Below are 22065 nucleotides of genomic sequence, written 5' to 3'. Positions count from 1 at the left end.
TCCCAAGGCTGCATTTGTCCCCTGGCACCCCTGATGGGGATTCATAGATTTATTCATAGAATGGTTTGAGTTGGAAGGGACCTTAAAGACCATCCAGTTCCAACTCCCCTGCCACGGGCAGGGACACCTTCCACTAGGTCAGGTTGCTTCATCCAACCTGGCCTGGAAAACCTCCAGGGACTGGGCAAGTTCACACAAGTCCTACCCCCAGCACATCCCACACCAGCGCTGGGCAAAGGCTGGAGCTCAACCTTGTTTTTCTTACCCTAAGCACTCCCATTAGTGCCAAAAGCTTTGTTGTTCTTGGAGCTTTGGTGGGGCCCAGGGCCTCTTGCCAAAACCTCTCAGTGAACATTGAAAGGTTTCTGCCAAAAGGTTTTAATTATGTTATGGATCCCAGAAAATGATTTGCGGGTGCCGAGCACACCACTGCTCCCATTAACAGCAGCACTTGGCAGCAGAGGAGCTGCCAGAGGATCCTGCTCAAATTTCATCTGGAGCCTCTGCTGAGGAGCTGCAAAGATGAGGACTTTGGCTGCTTAGCATGGCTGAGCTCCAAGGTGAGCCTCTGCACAGGGGCTGGAGCTCAGGAAGCGTGAGTAAAGCTGAGCTGTGACTGCTAGGGCCAGGAGGGTCCTGGAGGTCCATGGGATGTATGCACCTCCATGGTGGTCACTGCCTCTGTGCCAAGCTTTGCACCACAAGGAATTGCACAGAATCAGGTAATGGGTTGGAAGGGACCCCACTGCAGTCAGCAGGGACATCTGCAACAGCAGGTTGCTGAGAGCCCCAAACAACCTGACCTGCAATGCTCCAGGGATGGGGCAGCTCCCACCTCTCTGGGCAGCCTGGGTCAGGCTCTTACCACCCTCAGTGTCAAACATTTCTCCCTTCTCTCCAGTCTGAATCTCCCTCCTTTATTTTCAAACCATCAACCCTTATCCTGTCTCAACAGGCCCTTTCTGATCAGCCGCTTTAAGACCCAAAGGGCCCCAAGAAAGTCTCCACCTGATGTGCAGAAGAAGAGTACAAGATGACATTTTGAAGGATTTCAAATGTTCCTTTTAGGTTTTTACCTCCTGCCTCAAGGGCTTTTGTGAGGAAGCAGATGCAGCACCTGGGGAGGCATCACTTGGGTTTGGACCATGGAGGTCTCCCCTCAGCCTCCTCTGCTTCACACTAACCATCTCCAGATGATATAGATATACAGATAGAGATACAGATATATAGATATAAATAATAGATATAGATACAGATGATATAGATATAGATTATACAGATACTGATGATACATAGATGATACAGCTACAAATATAGATGATATAGATATAGATACAGATAGAGATGATATATAGATATAGATGATATATAGATGATATAGATGATATAGATACAGATACAGATAGAGATATAGATGATATAGATGATATATAGATTATATGGATATAGATATAGGTTATATAGATGATATAGATACAGATATAGATGATATAGATATACAGATATAGATTATGTAGATAATATAGATACAAATATAGATTATATAGATATAGATGATATAGAGATAGAGATATAGATGCACCCCCACGTGCACCTCACCATAGCACTGCTGAGGGATGCTGCTTGGCCACCCTCTGCCACCACAACGTCTCCCAGCTCCCACCACCTCCACCAGCTGCTCCAGCCCTGCCAGAGCACTGCAGGCTCTTCCCCTGCTCTTGAAAAGACACAGGAAAGGCCTCAGGAAGGATCTCTTTCTCCTCACACTTTCCCTCTGGGTAAACATTTGGAGGAATGCTGCAGAGGGGTCAGGCTCAGCTGGAAGTGGCATGGGCTGGAAAAGCTCCCTGGGCCAGCAGTGTGTGGTCAGCTGTTCCCAACACTGGCTCCTGGAGAAACATGGCCCCAGCAAAGTGTTGTGATGGACCACAGCAGCTCAGCCCCAGATGGGAAAGCAGAAGACCTGGCAGCTCTGTCCCTCCTGTTGTCCCCCACCAGCAGAGCCCAGCCCCTACCTGGATCCACACAGGCTCTATGGTGGGCCCTGGGGAGGTGAGGTTCTCCCAGTTCCCCGTCCTCTTGTAGGTGAAGGTGGTCCCTGCCACCCTGTAGTCCCCGTTCCACTGGATGGTCCAGCCACCATTCAGGAAATACTTCTCCGGGTCCTCGCTCCGCAGCGCCAGGAAATTCCCAGCTTCTGCAACCTCTTCGATCCGGATCTCCCGGGCTCCCACTGGGATAATCCCAATGTCCACATAACCTGGGAATGGAAGCAGGAGGTGAGTCTTTGGGGAGTCAGAGACGTGGCACAGAGAAGATCCCCGACCTTGGGTGGCTGCTACTGTGCCCTGGGTGCCTGCAGCCTGCTGGTCCTTACACCTCGTTGCGGTAGTTTTAGGCTGCACCTAGGAAGATTTTCCACAGGTCTTGAACAGCAAGCGGTAGAAGGTAAATAAATCACCACAGGGTGCAAAAGGAAAAGGATGATAAGGTCTGCATGACCCCTTTGGGCAGATAACTAACATGAAGTTAGATTTGTAAACTATCTTTCTTTCTTTTCACTTCCTCCACTCTGGCAGATAGCAGCTTCTGGCTTTCTGCTGGCTTGGGCTGACCTTGGTTGTGTTCTTTGTTGTGGTTAAGTACTAACAGCAACTCTCTGCTCTTTCTTTCTCTTGTCCTGTGTACAGGGGAAGCTATTGCTACCCCCCTAATTTTGTCCAGGGAAGCTTCTTGTGTCGTTTATAAATTGTACTGTGGTAGTTTTAGGCTATGCCTTTAATTTTTTTTTCCCCCACAGATCTTCAACAGAAAGTAGTAGAATGTAAATAAAATCACTATTGGGTGTAAAAAGGAAAAAGAAAGATAATTCTAAACAATCCCATTGGAGAGAGATCTACCATAAGATTTGGTTCCCAAAATAATCTTTTTCTCTCTTCTCACTTCCATTGTGCTGGGAGATACTAACTGGCTTTACTGACCTTAGCTGCATTGGTTTTGTTTTGACTGGTATTAACTTCCCTGCTCCTTTCTCTTGTCCCTTTTGTATAGGGGGCTAAGGGGGAGGCAGGGGGGGGAGAAGCTGTTGCAGCTCCCTTGGTCTTTGGCCAGGGGGGGTCCTTGTGCTGTTTATGAATTGTAAATAGCAGTAAATACTGCAAATACTGTTGGAAGGGACCCCACTGCAGTCATTCATTGCATTCCATTGTAGATTGTAGTTTTGCCTGTAAATACAGTTTTCATTTGCTTCCAACTGAGCTGCTCTGGCAAATTTAATGTTGGGGGAGGTGGGGGGGGGGGTTGGTGGTGAATTTTCAACCCATCCCATGTCCACATATGTAAATATTGCCTATTTTATATATATCCATTGCATTCCATATTTCTAGATTGCAGTTGTGCTTGTAAACACAGCTTCATTTGCTTTCCAGCTGAGCTGCTCTGGCAATTTTGTGTTGGGTGGGGAGGGAGGGAATTCCAACCCACCACACTTACCCAGCCCCTCGCTGTCCTCAAAGGTCTTCTTGACGGTGTGGCAGGTGGAACCATCCCCATGGCAGACGCCACACCGGTCCTCCACCGCGTTGGAGTCGATCTCGTAGTCACAGCCCACGTTCTGCAAGGTAGCTCCATGGCTCACCTGTGTCCCCACATCACCCCAACTGCCCACCACGCCATCAGCCGCCAACAGAATCACGGAATGCCAGGCTGCAAGGGACCCCAAGGGATCAGCTGGCGTCAACCTTTCTAGGTGATAGGGGAGTTGAAATGAGCTGGCCCAGCAACCTGTCAAGATGAGCCTTGGAACTGAGCAGTGTAGGGGAATTCAGTGTTGGATTTGGGAGATGATTCCAACACCAGTGTGGGAGGAACAAGGGAGAAGACCAGTCTTGGTCCTCAGTGGTGGAAAATAAGGAAGTTGGGTAGGAGAGAGGGGCAAGCTGGGGTCTTTTTGCCGGGGGTAGGACTGGATGATCTTCAGAGGTTCCTTCTAACTCCCACCATGCTGGGATTCTGTGATTCTGTGACTAATTCCAATATTGGGAGAGGCCCCCAGGTCAGCCCCATATGATCATACTCAGGATGCAAGGCTGAGCTGGGTGTCCTTTCAAAGATTCCCTGCATGGTGAGGGTTGGAAGGGACCTCTGGAGATCATCCAGTCCAGCCCTGCTGCTAGAGCAAAGGCACCCACAGCAGCTTGCAAAGCATCAAAATGGCCACCTGAGTTTGGAATCTCTCCAGAGAAGGAGATTCCACAACCTCTCTGTGCAGCCTGCTCTGGGGCTCCACCACCCTCACACCAAAGAATTTTCTCCTCCTCTTCAAGTGGAACCTCCTAGGTTCCAATTTGTGCCCATTGCCCCTTGTCCTGTCACTGGACACCACGACTGACAAAAGTCTGGCCCCATCCTCTTGCCCCCTACCCTTTAGCTCTTGCTGAGCATTGAGCAGATCCCCTCTGGGGCTGCTCTTCTCCAGGCTCCACAGCCCCACGGCTCTCAGCCTTCCCTCCTCACAGAGATGCTCCAGGCCCCTCAACATGCTCACATCCCACACCCCTTTCCCTACCCCTGACCTTATTTCCAGGTGAAGCCTCCCTCCCTCTCTCCAGCCCGTGGGTGCAGGTGAGAGGGGACAGCATTCACCTAAGGCCTGGGTGACTGATGCCCACCTCCATTTCCCCGAGCACAGGGGTGGTGCTTGGGCTCCTTGCCCAGAATCATAGAATCAGTCAGGGTTGGAAGGGACCTCAAGCATCATCTAGTTCTAACCCCTCTGCCATGGGCAGGGACACCTCACACTAGATCAGGTTGCTCAGAGCCACATCCAGCCTGGCCTTAAAAACCTCCAGGGATGGGTCTTCTACCACCTCCCTGGGAAGCTGTTCCAGCAGCAGGAGGTGTGCTGTGCCCCACCTTGCAGATGCCATTGATGCAGACGTCCCGGCTGGCGTTCATCTCGTAGCAGGGGGTCCCGTCGATGACGGCGTCCCGCAGCTTCTCCGCGAAGTACTCATCCTCTGGCCGGCAGTGCAGCTCGCAGGGGTTAACTGGGGAACCCAACCCACCACAGCTGAACCCCAGCCAGCTGGGGGCCTCAACACCCTCTCCAAAAAACAACACAACTCAACCCCCTCTGCGAGCCCAGCCACGACTGCAAAACACAGCTTCACAGATCACAGCATCGCCCTGGGAGGGACCAGCAAAGGGCATCTTGTCCAACACCCCTGCACTCAGCAGGGACGCCTCCAACTACAGCAGGTTGCCCAGAGGCACATCAAGCTTGACCTTCAATGTCTCCAGGGATGGGGCCTTCCACCACATCAAGCTTGACCTTCAATGTCTCCAGGGATGGGGCCCTCCACCACATCAAGCTTGACCTTCAATGTCTCCAGGGATGGGGCCCTCCACCACATCAAGCTTGACCTTCAGTGTCTCCAGGGATGGGGCCCTCCACCACATCTCTGGGCAACCTGTGCCAGTGTTTCACCAGCCTCCTGATGTCCAACCTAAATCTTCCCTGCTCCAGTCTCAAACCATTGCCCCTTGTCCTATCCCCACAGGCCTTTCTGTACAGTCCCTCCCACCCCTTCCTGTAGCCCCCTTCATATAAATGCAGCTTTCAGGTCTTTCCAGAGCCTTCTCTTCTCCAGGCTGAACAGCCCCAGCTCTCCTAGCCTGCCCCATAGGAGAGATGCTCCAGCTCTCTGATCATTTTCATGGACCTCCTCTTTCATGCCCTTCCTGCCTTGGGGACCCCATAGCTGGACACAGCACTGCAGGTGAGGGCTCACCAGAGCAGAGCAGAAGGGCAGAATCCCCTCTCTCTGCTGGCCACACTGCTTTGGATGCAGCCCAGGCTCCCATTGGCCTTCTGGGCTGCAAGTGCCCATGGCTGGCTCATGTCCAGCTTCTCATCCACCAGCACCCCCCAGCCCTTTTCTGCAGGGCTGCTCTCAATCTTATCATCCCTCATCCTCAATTGGTACTGAGGATTGTCCTGGCCCAGGTGCAGAACTCAGCTTTATTGAACCTCATGAGTTTCTCCTCAGCCCACCTGTCCAGGTCCCTCTAGATGACACCCATCCTGTCCTTCAGACTTACCAACCTCACCACTCAGCTTGGTGTCATCTGCAAACCTGCTGAGGGTGCCCTCAACCCCACTGCCTGTGTCATTGATGAGGACATTGTAACAGCACTGACTGCAAGGCCAATCTTACAGACACCAGCAGCAAGACCAAGCTGTGGGGAAGACCCTCTTGACAAAGAAGCTACTTCCCCTGCTGTGCTATTTCTGTTTTGCTTTATTCATGAGCTAAAAAAAAAAAAAAAGCTTTTATCTACCCTCCAACTTGATATGCAATATGATATCTTCCTTGAAGTCTGCTCTTGATTGAACTCATATTAATCTCAGCAAGATTAACGTAGATACCTGTCCCTCTGGGCTTCTGGACCTTGCTGGTTCACAAGACACCACTGCAGGGACAAAGACCTTCCTATAGAAAATCCATCACTGGATTTGGGCACAAGAGCAAATGTGTTTGGCATGAAGCACAATTAATTGATGCTTATATGTGTTGGTCCTTCTCTCATTGAAACTAATGCATCCCTCTGCAACCTGTGCTAGATTCCATGGTCCTGCTCTGGCAGGGGGGTTGGACTCGATGATCTCCAGAGGTCCCTTCCACCCTGTGAGCCTGTGACCCTCTCCTACGTTTCTCTGTAGGCTTTGCCTTGGGACTCACTGTTGTTGGGTACTGGTGTCCACTTGTAGAGCTTCCCTTTGTAGAGCATGGGGTTGAAGTGGCTGCACTGGACCTGGCGGAAGGAGGGCTTGTCGGGGGGGCAGGGCTTGACGTTGCAGATCCGGAACCGCTTCCGCTCCCCCAGGCAGTACCTGCCCCCGTACTTGGGCCTGGGAAAGGGAGAGCAGAGAGTCACACAAGGCTTTGGGTTGGAAGAGATCTTAAAGGTCATCTAGTCCAATCCCCCCTGCAGTGAGCAGACATCAAAGAGGTTTGGTTGCTCAAAGCTCTGCCTGACCTGATCTTGAACGCTTCCAGAGATGGAGCATCCACAGCTGATCAGGATTTGTGCTTGACTCCACCTGGTGTCAAGGTGGAGCTCTCCCAGTTACAACCAACACATCACTGCTGCAAGGTGGGGGAAGGAAGCTGGCTGTGAACCAAACATCACAGAATGCCAGGTTGGAAGGGACCTCAAGGTTCATCTCATCTGGTCCAGCCCTTCTACCTATCAGTATACATCCACCCCAGAAGGATCCCCACTCCACTCAAGCCTTTGATAAGTGTAGAAGCCAGAGCCCATATCCTTATTCTCCAGGTTTCTCCTGGACCAGCTCCCTGCTGCTGCTGGGCTGTGCTGTGGGAGCAGGCAGGGTGAGATCGTGGACCAAAGGCAGTTTGTGCTAAGGTCAAGCCAGATGAGCTACATCTTGGGTCTTGTCCCCATTAGTTTCTCCTTGATGTTGGATATCTGGTCAGTTTGATAGGTCTGCAATGCTATGGAAGCATCTATCAAAGTCAAGTGTCACTGGCAGTGTTCACACCTGAAGTTCCCCCACCTCTTGCAACTGCAGCTGGGCACCTTTCCCTGGGGGTGAAACATCTGCTTCACCATCCCAGGTACCATGGCAGACAAGATGACAGAGCTCCCACCAGCCAGGTGTCCATTCTGTGGCTGCTCTGGAGGAGCCATCCCACCTGAGATGCACTTCCAACCCTCCTCCTCTGCTGCCCAAGGGAACAGCAAAGCTGTCACTGGACTTTCTGAAGTAAAAGGGACATTAAAATCAAGAAAAAGCTTTTCTCAGAGCCTTAAAACACTGCTGCCATCTCCTGATACAACTGGCCACAGCCATTTCCACATCTCATGTCCCCACCACCTCCTGACAATGACTTTTTCCTGATAGATCTGGGCACCCCTTGCAGAAGGGACCAAAGTTGCTGATTCTTTTGGGGCTGTTGACACTCCCTGCCCCCAGGAGACACCAACAGGACTGGGACTGCCCACCACACAAGTGCTTCACTCCACCCACCAGGCAAAGCTGAAGATCCACCTACAGTGGCCAAAGCAAACAACAGCCTGGAGAAATTCCTCTGCTTTCCCACTGTTTGTTCTCCTGCCCACCCACAGCTGTGTTTGAACCTTTCCACCAACCACATCTGCTCGCCTGCCACAAAACTCATCTCTAACAAACCCAGGTCTTCACCCAGCACTGAGATGACACGGTGCTTCTTCAAACAGCCCAAGAGCACATGTGGAAACCTCTGCACCCAGGGAAGGAGCTGGGCAGAAAGCATGGCTGGGCTTCTTCATAGACAGCCTGATCCTCCAGCTTCCAGAGCTCCTCCAGACATGGAAAGCTGACTGCTGCTGGCACTCTGCTCACAAAGCTCTTTCCTCTCCCCATCCCAAGGAGCTCCTACAGCTGTGTAAGCCAGGAGTTTACAACAGCCATTTGGTGACCAAGGGGACATCTGCTGAGCAGATGGGTCAGCCTAGAAGTGATGGAAGAGACTGCTCCTCTGTCAGTGTCTGAGAACCCCTTCTGGGAAGAAATTGTTCCTCATGTCCAACCTGAACCTCCCCTAGGGCAAACTGAAGCTCTTTCCTCTTGTTCTGTCCCTTATTGCATGTGAGAAGAAACTGACCTCCACCTGGCTCCAAGCTCCTCTCAGGGAATTGTAGGGGGCCAGAAGGTCTCTCCTCAGCCTCCTCAAGTTCCCTCAGCTGCTTCTCAACAGACCTATTCTCCACACCCTTCACCAGCTTCTTTGCCCTACTCTGGACTTGCCCCAGCCCTCAATGTCCTTCTTGGAGTGTGGGGCCCAAAACTGAACCCAGGATTCAAGGTGTTGCCTCACCAGTGCCCAGTACAGGGGCAAGATCACTCCTGGCTGAGGGGAGACCTCATCACCCTCTACAACTCTCTGAAAAGAGGTTGGAGCCAGGTGGGGGTTGGTTTCTTCTCCCTAGTATCAGGTGATAGAATGGCCTGAAATTGTGTGTTTAGGTTGGACATGAGGCACAATTTCTTTCCTGCAAGAGTGGTCAGGCATTGGAACAGGCTGCCCAGGTTGTTGGTGGAGTCACCATGGAATCATAGAATCAGTCAGGGTTGGAAGGGACCTCAAGGATCATCCAGTTCCAACCCCCCTGCCATGGGCAGGGACACCTCACACTAGATCAGGCTGGCCAGAGCCTCATCCAGCCTGGCCTTAAATAACTCCAGGGATGGGGCCCTGGACAACCCATTCCAGGCTCTCACCACTCTCATGGGGAAGAACTTCTTCCTCACCTCCAACCTGAATCTCCCCACTTCCAGCTTTATTCCATTCCCCCCAGTCCTGTCACTCCCTGACACCCTAAAGAGTCCCTCCCCAGCTTTCTTGTAGCCCCCTTCAGATACTGGAAGGCCACAAGAAGGTCTCCTCAGAGCCTTCTCTTCTCCAGACTGAACATCCCCATAGGTGTTCAAGAGACGCGCGGCCATGGCACTTTGGGCCAGGGTTTAACAGCCATGGTGGCGTTGGGCTGATGGCTGGACTGGATGACCTTAGAGATCTTTTCCAACCCAAACAACTCTCTGATTCTGTGAAGTGCTGGGTTCCCCCCCCAGGGGCCGGGGCCAGGCGTTGCTTACGTGGGGCTGCTGCACTGCCTCTCGGCGCTCTGCACGCCGGCGCCGCAGCTCCGCGAGCAGCGAGCCCAGGAGCTCCAGGGGCTCCAGCCGCCGTCGATGGCCTGGGGACGGTAGCCCACCGGCACGCACTCGCCGTTGAAGCACCACTGCAGAGGGACGGCCCAGGAGAAGACAAAAAAAAACCAAAGCTTCAGGAAAGGCCCCCCCCAGAACTGCCCCCAAATCCGTGCTTTGGGCTTCTGCCAGAGCTCGGTGCGCCTCTAGCGATGGGAAACTCAGATGTTGGGCTGTCTGAGGGCTTCTCCAAGGCAGCACACCCAACCCTCCACCAGACCCATTAGAGGCAGGAGGCAAAGCGCCATCTCAGCCCAGAGGCACAGCCACAGGCAAGGCACCGCGGGAGGTTCTGCAGGGAGCAGCAGCAGCTAAGCCCGGGGTCATCCCTGGGGCTGTGGGGCCAAGGCTTGGGGAGGGGACACTGAACTGATAAGGAGAAATACCTACAGAAATCTTTCTAACTCGATGGCTTTATGGAGTTGGGCAGGAAATTGAGCAGGAAAACCTTGGTGTGGAGAAGTGAAGCGTGACAGCTCAGCCCCAGGGTAGAGGAACCCCAGGGTGACCAGATCTGCCTGCAGAGAATTGGGCCCCTCCACACCCTGTTCCTGGTGCAGCACCCACCAAGCAGAACAAGCTTTGTGCTCTCCTCCCACCATGGCAATTAACTGTGGGGTTCACCACCCTGAGGCACTTTCAGCTCTGCTGAAGGCAGAACCTCCCCTGCAGAGGTTTGGGCAGGGTGAGGGCAGTGAGGGGAGCCCATCCCTGTGTGATGGAGCCTGCAAAACCCTTCCAGGTGCAGGACAGGGAGTGTCTGCAGCCATGGAGGGGGTCTGCTCCCCATTTACCTTGTTGTCCCCACACGCTGTGCCATCAACAGCGGCGTCCAGCTTGGAGTGGCAGGTGTTCCCCACCGTGCACCACAGCGTGTTGCAGACGCTCTGCAGGGAACAGGGTTGAGCAGGACATGGTCACTGCACCAGCCAACCCACCAGCACAGGGAGGATCACCCTGTGCAAAGCCCCCCCGGGGCCCCCCCAAGCCTGGGGGGAGACCTTGGCTTACATCCATGTCATCGCAGAAGGTGGAGTAGGGTCCATACTGCAGCCGGCACTGGTGGCCCACGTCGTAGAGGACACCCGGGGGCACCAAGGGGTAGTCCAGCACCTCCCGGGCAGGGGGGTCATCCAGGCAGAGCCCCCAGCCCCGGCTGAAAGAGAGGGGTCACAGCAGCATCACCACCAGCCCGGCACACCTGGCAGCTGCCAACGGAGGAACCACAGCTCGTTAATGTCCCACCACCAGGAGCAGGAGCAATCACCACATCCAGCTGCTATGATCCTGGCTCTCCAACCAACCCTAGAGCCGCTCCAGCACCTGTTGGTGTACCCCACTGCTCAGGGTGGGTACCTGCTTCCAGGTGGTCATCCTGTGGGTGATGGGGGATCAATCACAGAATGGTAGGGTTTGGAAGGGAACTCTCAAGATCACCAAGCCCAACTCTGCTGCCAGAGCAAGATCACCCAAAGCAGATCACACAGGAACACAATCAGGAGGACCTTGAAACTCTCTAGAGAAGGAGAGTCCACCTGTCCTCTGGGCAGGCTGCTCCAGTGCTCTGCTACCTTCAAAGTAAAGAAGCTCCTTCTCATGTTTAGATGGAACTTCCCATGTTCAAGTTTATGCCCATTAGCTCTTGTCCTGTCACTGGGGACCACTGAGAGGAGTCTGGCTCCCACCTTCCTGACACCCATCCCTTAGATATTTGTGAGCATTGATGAGATCCCCCCTCAGCCTCCTCTTCTCCAAGCTAAACAGCCCCAGCTCTCTCAGCCTCTCCTCATGTGACAGAGGTTGGGAAAGCAAAAGGGTGAAGGCAGCAGCAGCTTCTCCATGCTCCTGCCTTGCACACTCCCCCTTTTCCCCCTGAGATGGCCCCAACCCCACGCTGATAAACCCCCTCCCTGGAGGTGTTCAGGGCCAAGCTGGATGAGGCTTTGAGCAACCTGCTCTAGTGGGAGGTGTCCCTGCCCATGGCAGGAGGTTGGAACTGGATGATCTTTCAGGTCCCTTCCAACCCAACCCATTCCATGACTCCAGGACCAGAGAGAAATGTCTTTTCCCCTCGGAATAACTGCTTGGATCATTGCTTTGTGAACAGGTCAGCAGCTCAACCCCCTTTCAAGGTGAAGGGTTTGACTGAACAAACGTCCCACTGCCAAGAACCAGATGCTGTCCTAGATCACTCCAACCCCACAAAGGTCCCTGTGGACACCACGACCCACGTGTCAACGGCCTGCTCGTTGCAATAAAGCTGATTGTCAGCACTCAGCCTCCTCCTGCCACTACACACAGAGCTCAAACTGTTGTGCTGGGCAGGACAATTTTAGAACAGAGATGTTGAAGCGGAGCCATGGAGGCGGCCGGTGGCTGGGGGCCAGGCTGCAGGAGCCAGCAGGGATGGTCCTGCTGGCTCTGCTCTGCTGCTTTTGCTATCAGACTCCACAAGCACACCAGAAATTGCCACTCGTGGAGCTTTCAGTGCTGATTTAAAGAAGCTGGTTTCCAGCCTGGTGAGGTTCCCTGGCAAGGCTTCTCCCAGCAGATTGGATCACTTCTGCTGGTTTTGACTGGGAATGGCTCTGAGGTCATGTGGAACCAGATTCCTCCTTAACCCAAGCCAGCCACAGTGGCAGAAGGGCCATATGTATGGGGGTGCTCCTGCTCTGGGGTGCTGGCAGTGCCAAGGGGTGATGTCTGGCAGAACCAGCACCTTCCCTCTCCCACTGCATCCCAGTGAGGTCCACACTGGACACCAGTTCACTTGGCAGGACACAAGCCCTTAAAATACCAGAGAATGATAGAATCATGGAATGGTTTGGGTGGGAAGGGACCTTTAAGGCAGGAACCTAAAAAGTACAACCCCACTGCAGCCAGCAGGGACATCTGCATCCCGAGCAGGTTGCTCAGAGCCCCAAACAACCTGACCTGCAATGGCTCCAGGGATGGGGCAGCTCCCACCTCTCTGGGCAGCCTGGACCAGGATCTCACTACCCTCAGTGTCAAACATTTCTCCCTTCTCCACAGTCTGAATCTCCCTCTTTTAGTTCAAACCATCACCCCTTGTCCTGTCACAACAGGCCCTGCTCAAAAGTCTGTCCCCAGCTTTCTGCTTGTCCCCTTGAAGCACTGAAAGGGCACCAGAAGGTCTCCCTGGAGCCTTCTCTTCTCCAGGCTGAACAACCCCAAGCTTACAGGAGTGGTTTCTGTCCCAGAGTGGGGGTGATACAGACTGTCTGTGCTGTGTCAGCTTCCCAGTGCTTCATTCAAAAATCAATTTCTTCATTCAATATTTTCCAGCTGTCCTACTGGTCCCTGCAACTGGCCAAAAGACATCCCCAAGCCAGAAATTGGCAGGAGTTTCTCCCAGGCTTTGCAGGGCTATGCAACAAACCACACTCCAAACTGGAAATGCTCAGGGGTCCCTTCCTTAACGAGCTGGATGATGGAGGAGATGGGATGAGGATTAAATCCCCACATGTGAGCAGGCTGGGAGGATCTGCAGAGCAGATTGAGAGCAGCATTAACATTCCAAAAGCTCTCAGCCAACTGGAGAAGTGGTCCAAAAAAAAAAAAAAAAAAAAAAAAAAACAGCAAGGATGGAATTCCATCAAAACAAAGCAAGGATGGGAGCTTGGGAAGAATCAGCTGCACAAATTGGGGGTCTGGCAGGACTGGAAGGGGGAGGGATGTGACAGACAGGGCTTCCCGAGGCTTCAGGAAGGTGGAGATCAGCTGGAATGAGCCCATGGCAGGAGCATGGAAGATCTTCAGTGCTGTGCAAAGAGGCTTAAAAACTGGTTGTCTAATCTAGAGAAAATTCTGCAGCTGTGCCAAGGCTGCTGCTGAGAAAAAGGGAGGCTGCTCCACACCAGCACAGGCTCGTGGTGGAGAGCAGGGCACCCATTTCACAAGGGCACTCCACCAGCTGGACAGGGAAAGAGCATCACTCATGGCATGGTGAGGCTGGGCAGCAAGGAGCTTTAGAACATCTTCCAGCTCCTCTGAGGGCTGGAGGGGGGAAATCACAGAACACTTACAAAGGTTTGTCTGGGAAATGCTGGCATGACCTGGAGCTAAGGAGATGCCCAGGTCCAAAGTGGTCCCTCCACCACAGGACCATCACCACTGTCAGCCTTCCTCATTAGCCTGGACAAGGGATGCTCATTCTGTGGAAGACAGCACACTGCACCAGAGAGGTGACCTCTTCCACCTCCTCTGAGCAGATGCTGACCCACAGCCTCACCAAGAGGGTCACTCAGCTGTGGCTGCACCCAGAGTCAGACCCACAGCCACTGTCATGGAATCATTTTGGTTGGAAAAGACCTTTAAGATCATCAAGTCCAACTGTTCTCTAACTCTACCAAGCCTGATGGCTAAATCATGCTCCTCAGAACCACATCTCTGCAGCTCTGAAGCACCTCCAGGGATGGGTTGATGACAGGAACCATTTGCAGATGGTTAAATGTTCAGCAGTGCTTGTAAAATAATAATCTGCTGTGAAATAATAACCAGCATCTCAGAGAGCTCTTTGCTGTCCCATTTGTTCCAGCACACCCAGCAACCCCTGGTCAGCAGGGTCCTATTTGCTGGCTCTTCTCCTTCCTGTTTTTCTGCCAAGGTGGTGTTAAAAGACTCATGTCCATGCTGGTGAGGGGCCTCTCCCTCTCCTGGGGGATGTCACAGCTGGGGAAGGATGCTTGCTCTGCTCCTAAGGAAGAGCTGCACCTTTCTGGGGGAGGAGGGGGAGCAAAGAGACCCCGACACAAGTGGAGAAGCATCCAGCTGCTCTGCTTCTTTCCCCACCAGAGCTCGGAGCAGCCCAAGGTCACTGCAAGCAGGAAACTCTTAATTCAGCAGCAGAGGTTAAAAGCAGAGGGCCAAGAACGCTGTGGACACAAGAAAGTTCCATAAATCAGAGTCATTCCCCCTGATGGGGGCCAAGCCCACACACTCCAGGCTGGGATGAGCCTGGAACCAGAGAGGCTGTGGAGCTTCCTTCACTAGAGGCTTTCAAGATCCATCTGATCTGTTCCTCTCTGACCTGTCCTAGGATTCTGCTTTGGCCCAGGGCTGGACTTGATTCTCTTCAGAGGTCCCTTCCAACCCCCTACCACTCTGGGATTCCATGGAGCTCAGCCCCATCACCCTCACCCAGCTCTCCCCATCACTTCTCCTGGCCAGTGCTCTCGTTGTTGTCCACACTGCCCAGAGCAGGGGAGGAGAATGTTCCTCCAGTGCAGCCACTGGCTGACAAAGCTAAACCTCTGGGCTGAGTTCCGAGGAACTTCACAACAACAAGCTGAAAACTCAGCCATGGGGTGCTAAAAATAAACAAATGCAGGGAAGAGCTTGGCCCCATCTCACTCCCTCACGTGATGCCTCCTGCCTGCAGGCAAACATCAGCTGCTGCATGCACAGCACTGCAGAGCACTGCACAGACCATCAAAGGATCCCAGAATCCCAGCACGGTGAGGGTTGGAAGGGACCTCTGGAGATCACCCACTCCAACCCCACTGCGAAAGCAGGGCACCCACAGCAGCTTGCCCAGCATCACAATGGCCAGGGGGGTTTGGAAGCTCTCCAGAGAAGGAGACTCCACGACCTCTCTGGGCAGCTCCAGGACTCCAGCACCCTCACAACAAAGAAATTTCTCTCTATGGTCACATGGAACCTCCTGGGTTCCCAGCTGTACTCACTGCACCTTGTCCTGTGCCTGGGCACCACTGACAAGAGTCTGGCTTCATCCTCTTGTCCCCCACCCTTTATCTCTTGCTGAGCATTGAGCAGATCCCCTCTGGGGCTGCTCTTCTCCAGGCTCAACAGTCCCAGGGCTCTCAGCCTTTCCTCCTCACAGAGATTTTCCAGGCCCCTCAGCATCTTCCCTGCCTCTACTGGACTCTCTCCAGTAGTTCCCTGTCTCTCTTGAACTGAGGAGCCCAGAACTGGATCTGGGACTCCAGATGTGGCCTCTCTACAGCAGAGTAGAGGGAGAGGAGAACCTCCCTTGACATGCTGGCCACACTCTTCTTCATGCTCCCCAGGAAACCACTTGCCTTCTTGGCCATGAAGGCATATTACTGGCCCATGAGCAACATCTTGTCCACCAGCACTCCCAGGTCTGTCTCCAGAGAGCTGCTTCCCAGCAGGTCAGCTCCTCACCTGTGCTGAAAACCTCTTGACTCTTGAGACTCAACCCTCATGCCACCACCCAAATGCTTGTGATGCTTTTGTGTTCAAACCTTCACTCTTCCCAGCAAGGATGGAGACAACCACATGATATCACAGATTTACAGAGTGCATTGGGTTGGAAAGGACCTTCAAAGGGCATCTTGTCCAACACCCCTGCACTCAGCAGGGACACCTCCAACTACAGCAGGTTGCTTGGGGCCCCATCAAGTTTGACCTTAAATGTCTCCAGGGATGGGGCCTCCACCACATCTCCGGGCAGCCTGTGCCAGTGTCTCACCACCCTCATTGTGAAGAACTTCATCCTAATGTCCAACCTAAATCTCCCCTGCTCCAGTCTCAAACCATTGCCCCTTGTCCTATCCCCATAGGCCCTTCTGAACAGTCCTTCCCCTGTCTTCCTGTAGCCCCCTTCAGATATTGAAGTGCAGCTCTGAGGTCTCCCCAGAGCCTTCTCTTCTGCAGGCTGACCACCCCCAAATCTTTCAGCCTGTCCCCATAGGAGAGGTGCTCCAGCCCTGTGATCATTTTCCTGGCCTCCTCTGGACTTGCTCCAGCAGGTGCATGCCCTTCCTGCCTTGGGGACCCCAGAGCTGGACACAGCACTGCAGGTGAGGTCTCAGCAGAGCAGAGCAGAAGGGCAGAATCCCCTCTCTCATCTGCTGGCTCCTCTGCTGTCGATGCAGCCCAGGCTGCCATTGGCCTTCTGGGCTGCCAGTGCACATTGCTGACTCAGGTCCAGCTCCTCATCCACCAGCACCCCCAAGTCCTTATCTGCACGTGCCCTGGGGCTGTCTTTCGCTTGGTCAGTCCCCAGCTGCAGACCCAAGCCCTGAGCCGCCCCCAGCACCCCAGGAGTGAGGAAGAAGGAGGAAGTAAGGAAGGCAGGACTTACTCAAGGAATCGTGTGATGTACTCGCGGCTGCAGCGGGACCAGGTGAGTGGGGACGTGTCATACAGGAGCTGTGGAGACATGATGAAAGGTCTTTTCCCAACTGGCTCACAGTCATTGCTGCTTCCATCATGCTGAATCCCAAAACTGTGTAAGAGCACAGCCCCACAAAGGAGAGGTGAGCCACATGCTGCCACAACCACCCCAGCCGCTCTGCTGCCCAGCGCCACCAGCACCGCCACGCCGGGCACCGGCCAGCAGCAGCACCAAGGCACCCGGCCCTGGGGCATGCCAGGGGCACTGCTCAGCACTTAGTCCCACCATTTAGAAGGGCAACAAAGCTGGTGAAGGCTCTGGAGAGCAGCTGAGGGACCTGGGATTGTTCAGCCTGGAGAAAAGGAGGCTGAAGGGACACCTTCTGGCTCTCTACAGCTCCCTGAAGGGAGGGTGGAGCCAGGTGGGGGTTGGTCTCATCTCCCTTGTATCAGGTCATAGAAAAAGAGGAAATGGCCTGAAATTGTGCCAGGGAAAGTTTAGGTTGGAGATTAGGAACAATTTCTTTCCTGCAAGAGTGGTCAGGCTGCCCAGGGAGGCGGCGGAGTCAGCATCCCCAGAGGTGTCCAAGAAACCTGTGGCCATAGCACTTTGGGACATGCTTTAGTGGCCATGGTGGTGTTGGGCTGATGGCTGGACTCTATGATCTTGGAGGTCTTCTCCAAGCCAAACAGTTCCGTGACTTCTATGATTTTATTTCAGTTTTCTTACTGAAAGCTCAGCCAAGAAAAAAAAAAAAAAAGAAATGAGACCACCTAACAACACCAGGTTAATGAACCTCACTGGGTAGGTGCTTTTACCAGGCAAAGATGGCAGAGAACCACCAGATCCCACGTTGGAAGGAGCCTCAAGGAGCATCTGGCCCAACTTTTCTTTCATATCTACTATGAACTAAAATCTTCAAGTGATCTTGTCAAAGCTGAATCAAAATTAGGGCAAAATTCTGCCACTGCTTCTACACCCAGACCCTTCCTTAAAACTTCTAAATGGACAACCTTCTTCTCCAGAGCCTTCAACAACAGCAACATAGGACAAAGGACAAACACAACCTGTGCAGGTTGCCTTGGACTATGTGGTTTTCATCGAACCTGGGGCAACCAAAAACTGAACTCTCAAATGAAAGTGCCAGGGCAAGTTCTCAAGGGGGCAGAGGAAAGTTTGCACCAGTGAGGAGCCACTTGCCAATCTTCCCCCAACTTCCACCCATACCTTCTCAAGCCCTGACTGAGCAGAGCAGAGGACAGAGCTGAAAGGAGAGGAGGAAGAGGAAAGCGGTGGTACCTGTGTCCGAGCTCATGGGCCACAGTGAAGGCCAGGGGCAGTCCTGTGTCCTCGTTGATGTTGCAGCTCCTGTGGGGCTGACACATCCCTGCCACATGGGACAGGCCCAGGGTCTCACAGGGTCTGTTCATGGCTGCACAGATGTCCTTCCTTGAGTGATGGAGACAAGGGACACACAGACACAAAGCAGAGAGGAAAAACTTCTTTAAGGATGTTGGAGCCCTGGAGCAGGCTGCCCAGAGAGGTTGTGGAGTCTCCTTCTCTGGAGAGATTCCAAACCCATGTGGCCATTGTGATCCTGGGCAGGCTGCTGTGGGTGTCCCTGCTGAGCAGGGGGGCTGGACTGGATGATCTCTAGAGGGCCCTTCCAGCCCCTACCATGCTGAGGTTCAGGGATCCCTGACCTTTGGTTTGGACACCCTAAACCTGAGCTGAAGCCACATTTGGAATCCTCATTGCCTCACGACCCTGAGCCCTGCCCATGGTTACAGGCTGCTGGAGCATCTCTGGATGCATTCCTCTAGGACTTGAGCTAGATTGTATGGTCCTGCTCTGGCAGGGGGGGTTGGACTCGATGATCTCTTTGGGTCCCTTCCAACCCCTGACATCCTGTGAGCTCATGTAGATCTCCTGGCCCCAAGCACCTCTTGGTTGGTTGGTGCTAAACCCTGCAGGTCTCAGGGTGGTGGGGCAGAGGACAGAGGCTGGCTCCTGGCCACTTGTTCCAGCTGAGACATTTCCCTGTGCCCTATCCCCAGGTGGTAGGTTGGAGAGTGGCAGAAGTCTGGCTCAGCCACCATGCTGGGATTCAGTGGGGAAAAAAAAAAAGGTGTGAAAGGGGCAGGACCCAACATGGGACACATCCCAGCCCACAGAAGACACTCAGACCCTGGCCAAACAGAAGTGAGAATGGAGACATCCAACTTCTGTCCTCAAGAGGAAGATTTACAACCTTCCCATTCCCCTTTCCTCTCCCAGTATTCCCAGCTTATTATTAAGCCTGATTAATGGGAGCAGCCAGCCAGCCTGGCTGCCTCTCCTCCATTGTGTAAATAAAGCTGATGCTGGGGATAACGAAGCAATTACTACACTGCTTGTGGAAGCAGATCCCAGGGGTGCTGTGGTCCAGGGCAGAGGAGCTCCAGCCACCCAGGAAGAGCAACCCCATTGAAGTCCATGGCCTTAAGTGCCTCATTTCTGCCTCAGAGCAAACTTCCTAAGGAAGATAAAGCTGTTGTGGGTTGTGAATCATCACACAAACCACCAGCAGGCTGCCAAGAGCCAAGACACTACAGCCTGAAGCCATCAAACCAAGTTTTGACTGTAAGGTATCTAAACTTGGCCAGAGGCATGAATTCCTGCAAGCTTCATGGGAGGTCAGGGGCCTTCTCAGAGGCTCCTCTGCCAATCCCAAGCATTAAGCTTCCAAGGGAAGAAGGGGAGTTAATCCTTGTGTACATCTGCTGGGAGGATCCAACCATCCTGGGGCTTGGCAAAAGGGCCATGGGGAAAACCTGGGTTGGGAACTTCTGACTAGGAGCTGTTTCCAGGTTTAAGCTTGAGATTTGAGACCAGTTCCAGCCAGGCTGCCCAGAGAGGTGGTAGAGACTCCATCTCCAGGGACACTCCAAACCTGGCTGGACATGTTCCTGTGTGACCTTCTCTAGGTGAGCCTGCCTTGCCAGGGGGGGTTGGAGTGGATGATCTCCAGTGGTCCCTTCCAGCTGTGGTGCACTGGGACCAGACTATCTCCAGATTTCATGTTACACATCTCATGGGCAGGTGCCCATGCAGGGCTCAGGCATGGACAGGAAGATTTCATCAGCTCCCACTGAGATGTTCCCCTGGTTGCCCCACTGCCAGCAGCCAGCAGATGTGCTCCCAGCTGCCAGGGTAGCATCTGCAGCATGAAATGGCCACAGGGACAGAGTACCTGGTGAGCAGGACCGCGACATCGTGATGAAGAGGGTGAGAGTCTCCTTTAACATTGATGCTCTTCTGCCACTTGCAAAAGCTTTTCAAGGTGTTGTCTGCGTGGTGGGAGATTTTCAGATCCTCCTGCCAACACAATGAGAAGTCTGATGCCACATTGCTGCTGGATCTGCTGGGATCTTCAGACACAGTGGGGAGGGAGCTGGTCTCAGACATGTCAGAGTGGAGTCATAGAACAGGTTGGAAGGGACCTTTAAAGCTCATGCAGTCCAACCCCCTGCAGTCAGCAGGGACAGCTGCAACTAGAGCAGGTTGCTCAGAGCCCAAAACAACCTGACCTGCAATGGGACACCTCCCACCTCTCTGGACAGCCTGGGTCAGGCACTCACCACCCTCAGGGTCAAACATTTCTCCCTTCGTTTCCAGTCTGAATCTCTTTTAGTTCAAGCCATCACCCCTTGTCCTGTCACAACAGGCTCTGCTCAAAAGTCTGTCCCCACCTTTCTGATCAGCCCCTTTGAGCACTGAAAGGCCACCAGAAGGTCTCCCTGGAGCCTTCTCTTCTCCAGGCTGAACATCCCCAACTCTCTCAGCCTGGCCTCACAGCAGAGGGCTTCCAGCAGCCTTAGGGTCATTGCTGTGGCAGATGGAATCACTCCATATTGACTGGTTGCAGGCTGGGTGGACACAGCCCTTCTCTGCTTTCTTTTCATCTGTGGTTCAATCAAAACATTCAATCAGCTGGTGATGGGGGTGAAGAAAATAGCTCATCCTGGCTGATGGTGAAGGACACAGCTAGTGAAGGCCACAGATGGGGAGCCTGCTGGATCTGCATCGAGCCCCTTGAGAGGCACCACTGCAGCTGGGAGCACCACCAAGGAGTGACTCACAGCCCTCTGCTGTTGGCAGCGACGCTGAGTTTTCATAAATTGTTGTCAAACTCAGAGTCTGCAGCTCCTGTGGCCATGCCATCCTTGTGACTATGGCATCCCCCTCACCATGGCATCCCCCTGACCTCACCAGGGCTGCAGCCCACGCAGAAGGAACCTTGGCACGGGGCACATTTATCTTACACGGAATCATCCAGGCCATGAAGCCAGCACAAGGGAGAGCTTCTGGGCTTTCAAGGCCAGCTCCCAGTCTATCCCAGTCTGGCTGCCAGCAGGGGAGGATGAGTCACTGTGTTTTCCTTCTGATGTTTTCCTCCCAGTGTTTTCCTCTTACCTCCTCGTCCTCCAGCAGGATGAGGCGCACGATGGCGATGTTGATGGGGTTGCCAATGCTGGCATGGTGGAACAGCCCTGCCACCTGCAACACACAAGAGCCAAGGAAATGAAGCCAAAATACAGATCTCCCCTATCTGGAGGGGCAGGTGAGCTTGAGGGGAAGCTTCTGAGCCGTGTTGACAACATCTCAGGGAAGTCCCCCAAATGAAATGCCAGATGCAGACCTGGACTAAAGAGTCTAAACCAGTTGGAACTTGGCAGGATCTGTGTAGCACCTTGAAACCCGACCAGAAATGCCCTGGGGAAGCCCTCTGCTCTCTCCTGATAGATGTATTTAACAACTCAAAGGAAGCCTGTGATCTCTGGATGCCTTCAACCTCCAGAAATCCAGAGATTTCCATGAGGTCCTCTGCCCACCCTCTTCTCTGGCCGTCAAAGCCCTCAGCACAGCAGAGTGAAGAGACTAAACCAACTCAGACTGTCCAGCTCTCTGCTTGTTTCATGGCACCAGCAAAGCCCATCCAGATTCCCAGTGGAGAACACCAATATCTGCTGCTCCTTCCCATTTACCAGGAAAGCCACTCAGGTGCCTCCTGCTGCCCAGGCTAGTGCTGGCATTGGCTCAGATGGCAGTTCCCTCTGTGGGTACAGCCCAAGGGAGTCTGAGCCAAAGCTCCAGCTCCCTGCAGGTTTCTCCTCCTACCAGG

The 22065-nt window shown here is 53.5% G+C and overlaps 1 protein-coding gene across 1 annotated transcript in view; it reads right to left on the bottom strand.

The window, feature by feature from the left end:
- Nucleotides 1–22065, bottom strand: part of ADAMTS7 (ADAM metallopeptidase with thrombospondin type 1 motif 7) — a 51546-nt gene that overhangs the window by 22333 nt on the left and 7148 nt on the right. The window contains exons 8-18 of the mRNA XM_054387733.1: nt 21357–21440; nt 20134–20258; nt 18201–18350; nt 16869–17012; nt 10790–10934; nt 10573–10665; nt 9665–9810; nt 6744–6913; nt 4915–5048; nt 3493–3613; nt 2016–2260 (exon numbers count right to left, since the gene is read on the bottom strand). Of these exons, the coding sequence (XP_054243708.1) occupies nt 2016–2260; nt 3493–3613; nt 4915–5048; nt 6744–6913; nt 9665–9810; nt 10573–10665; nt 10790–10934; nt 16869–17012; nt 18201–18350; nt 20134–20258; nt 21357–21440 (1557 nt within the window). The remainder of the gene's footprint in view (nt 1–2015; nt 2261–3492; nt 3614–4914; nt 5049–6743; nt 6914–9664; nt 9811–10572; nt 10666–10789; nt 10935–16868; nt 17013–18200; nt 18351–20133; nt 20259–21356; nt 21441–22065) is intronic.

Source organism: Indicator indicator, chromosome 16 (assembly GCF_027791375.1).
Source record: "Indicator indicator isolate 239-I01 chromosome 16, UM_Iind_1.1, whole genome shotgun sequence".
NCBI classification, from domain to species: Eukaryota; Metazoa; Chordata; class Aves; order Piciformes; family Indicatoridae; genus Indicator; species Indicator indicator.
This window is presented reverse-complemented; position numbering and strand designations above follow the sequence as displayed.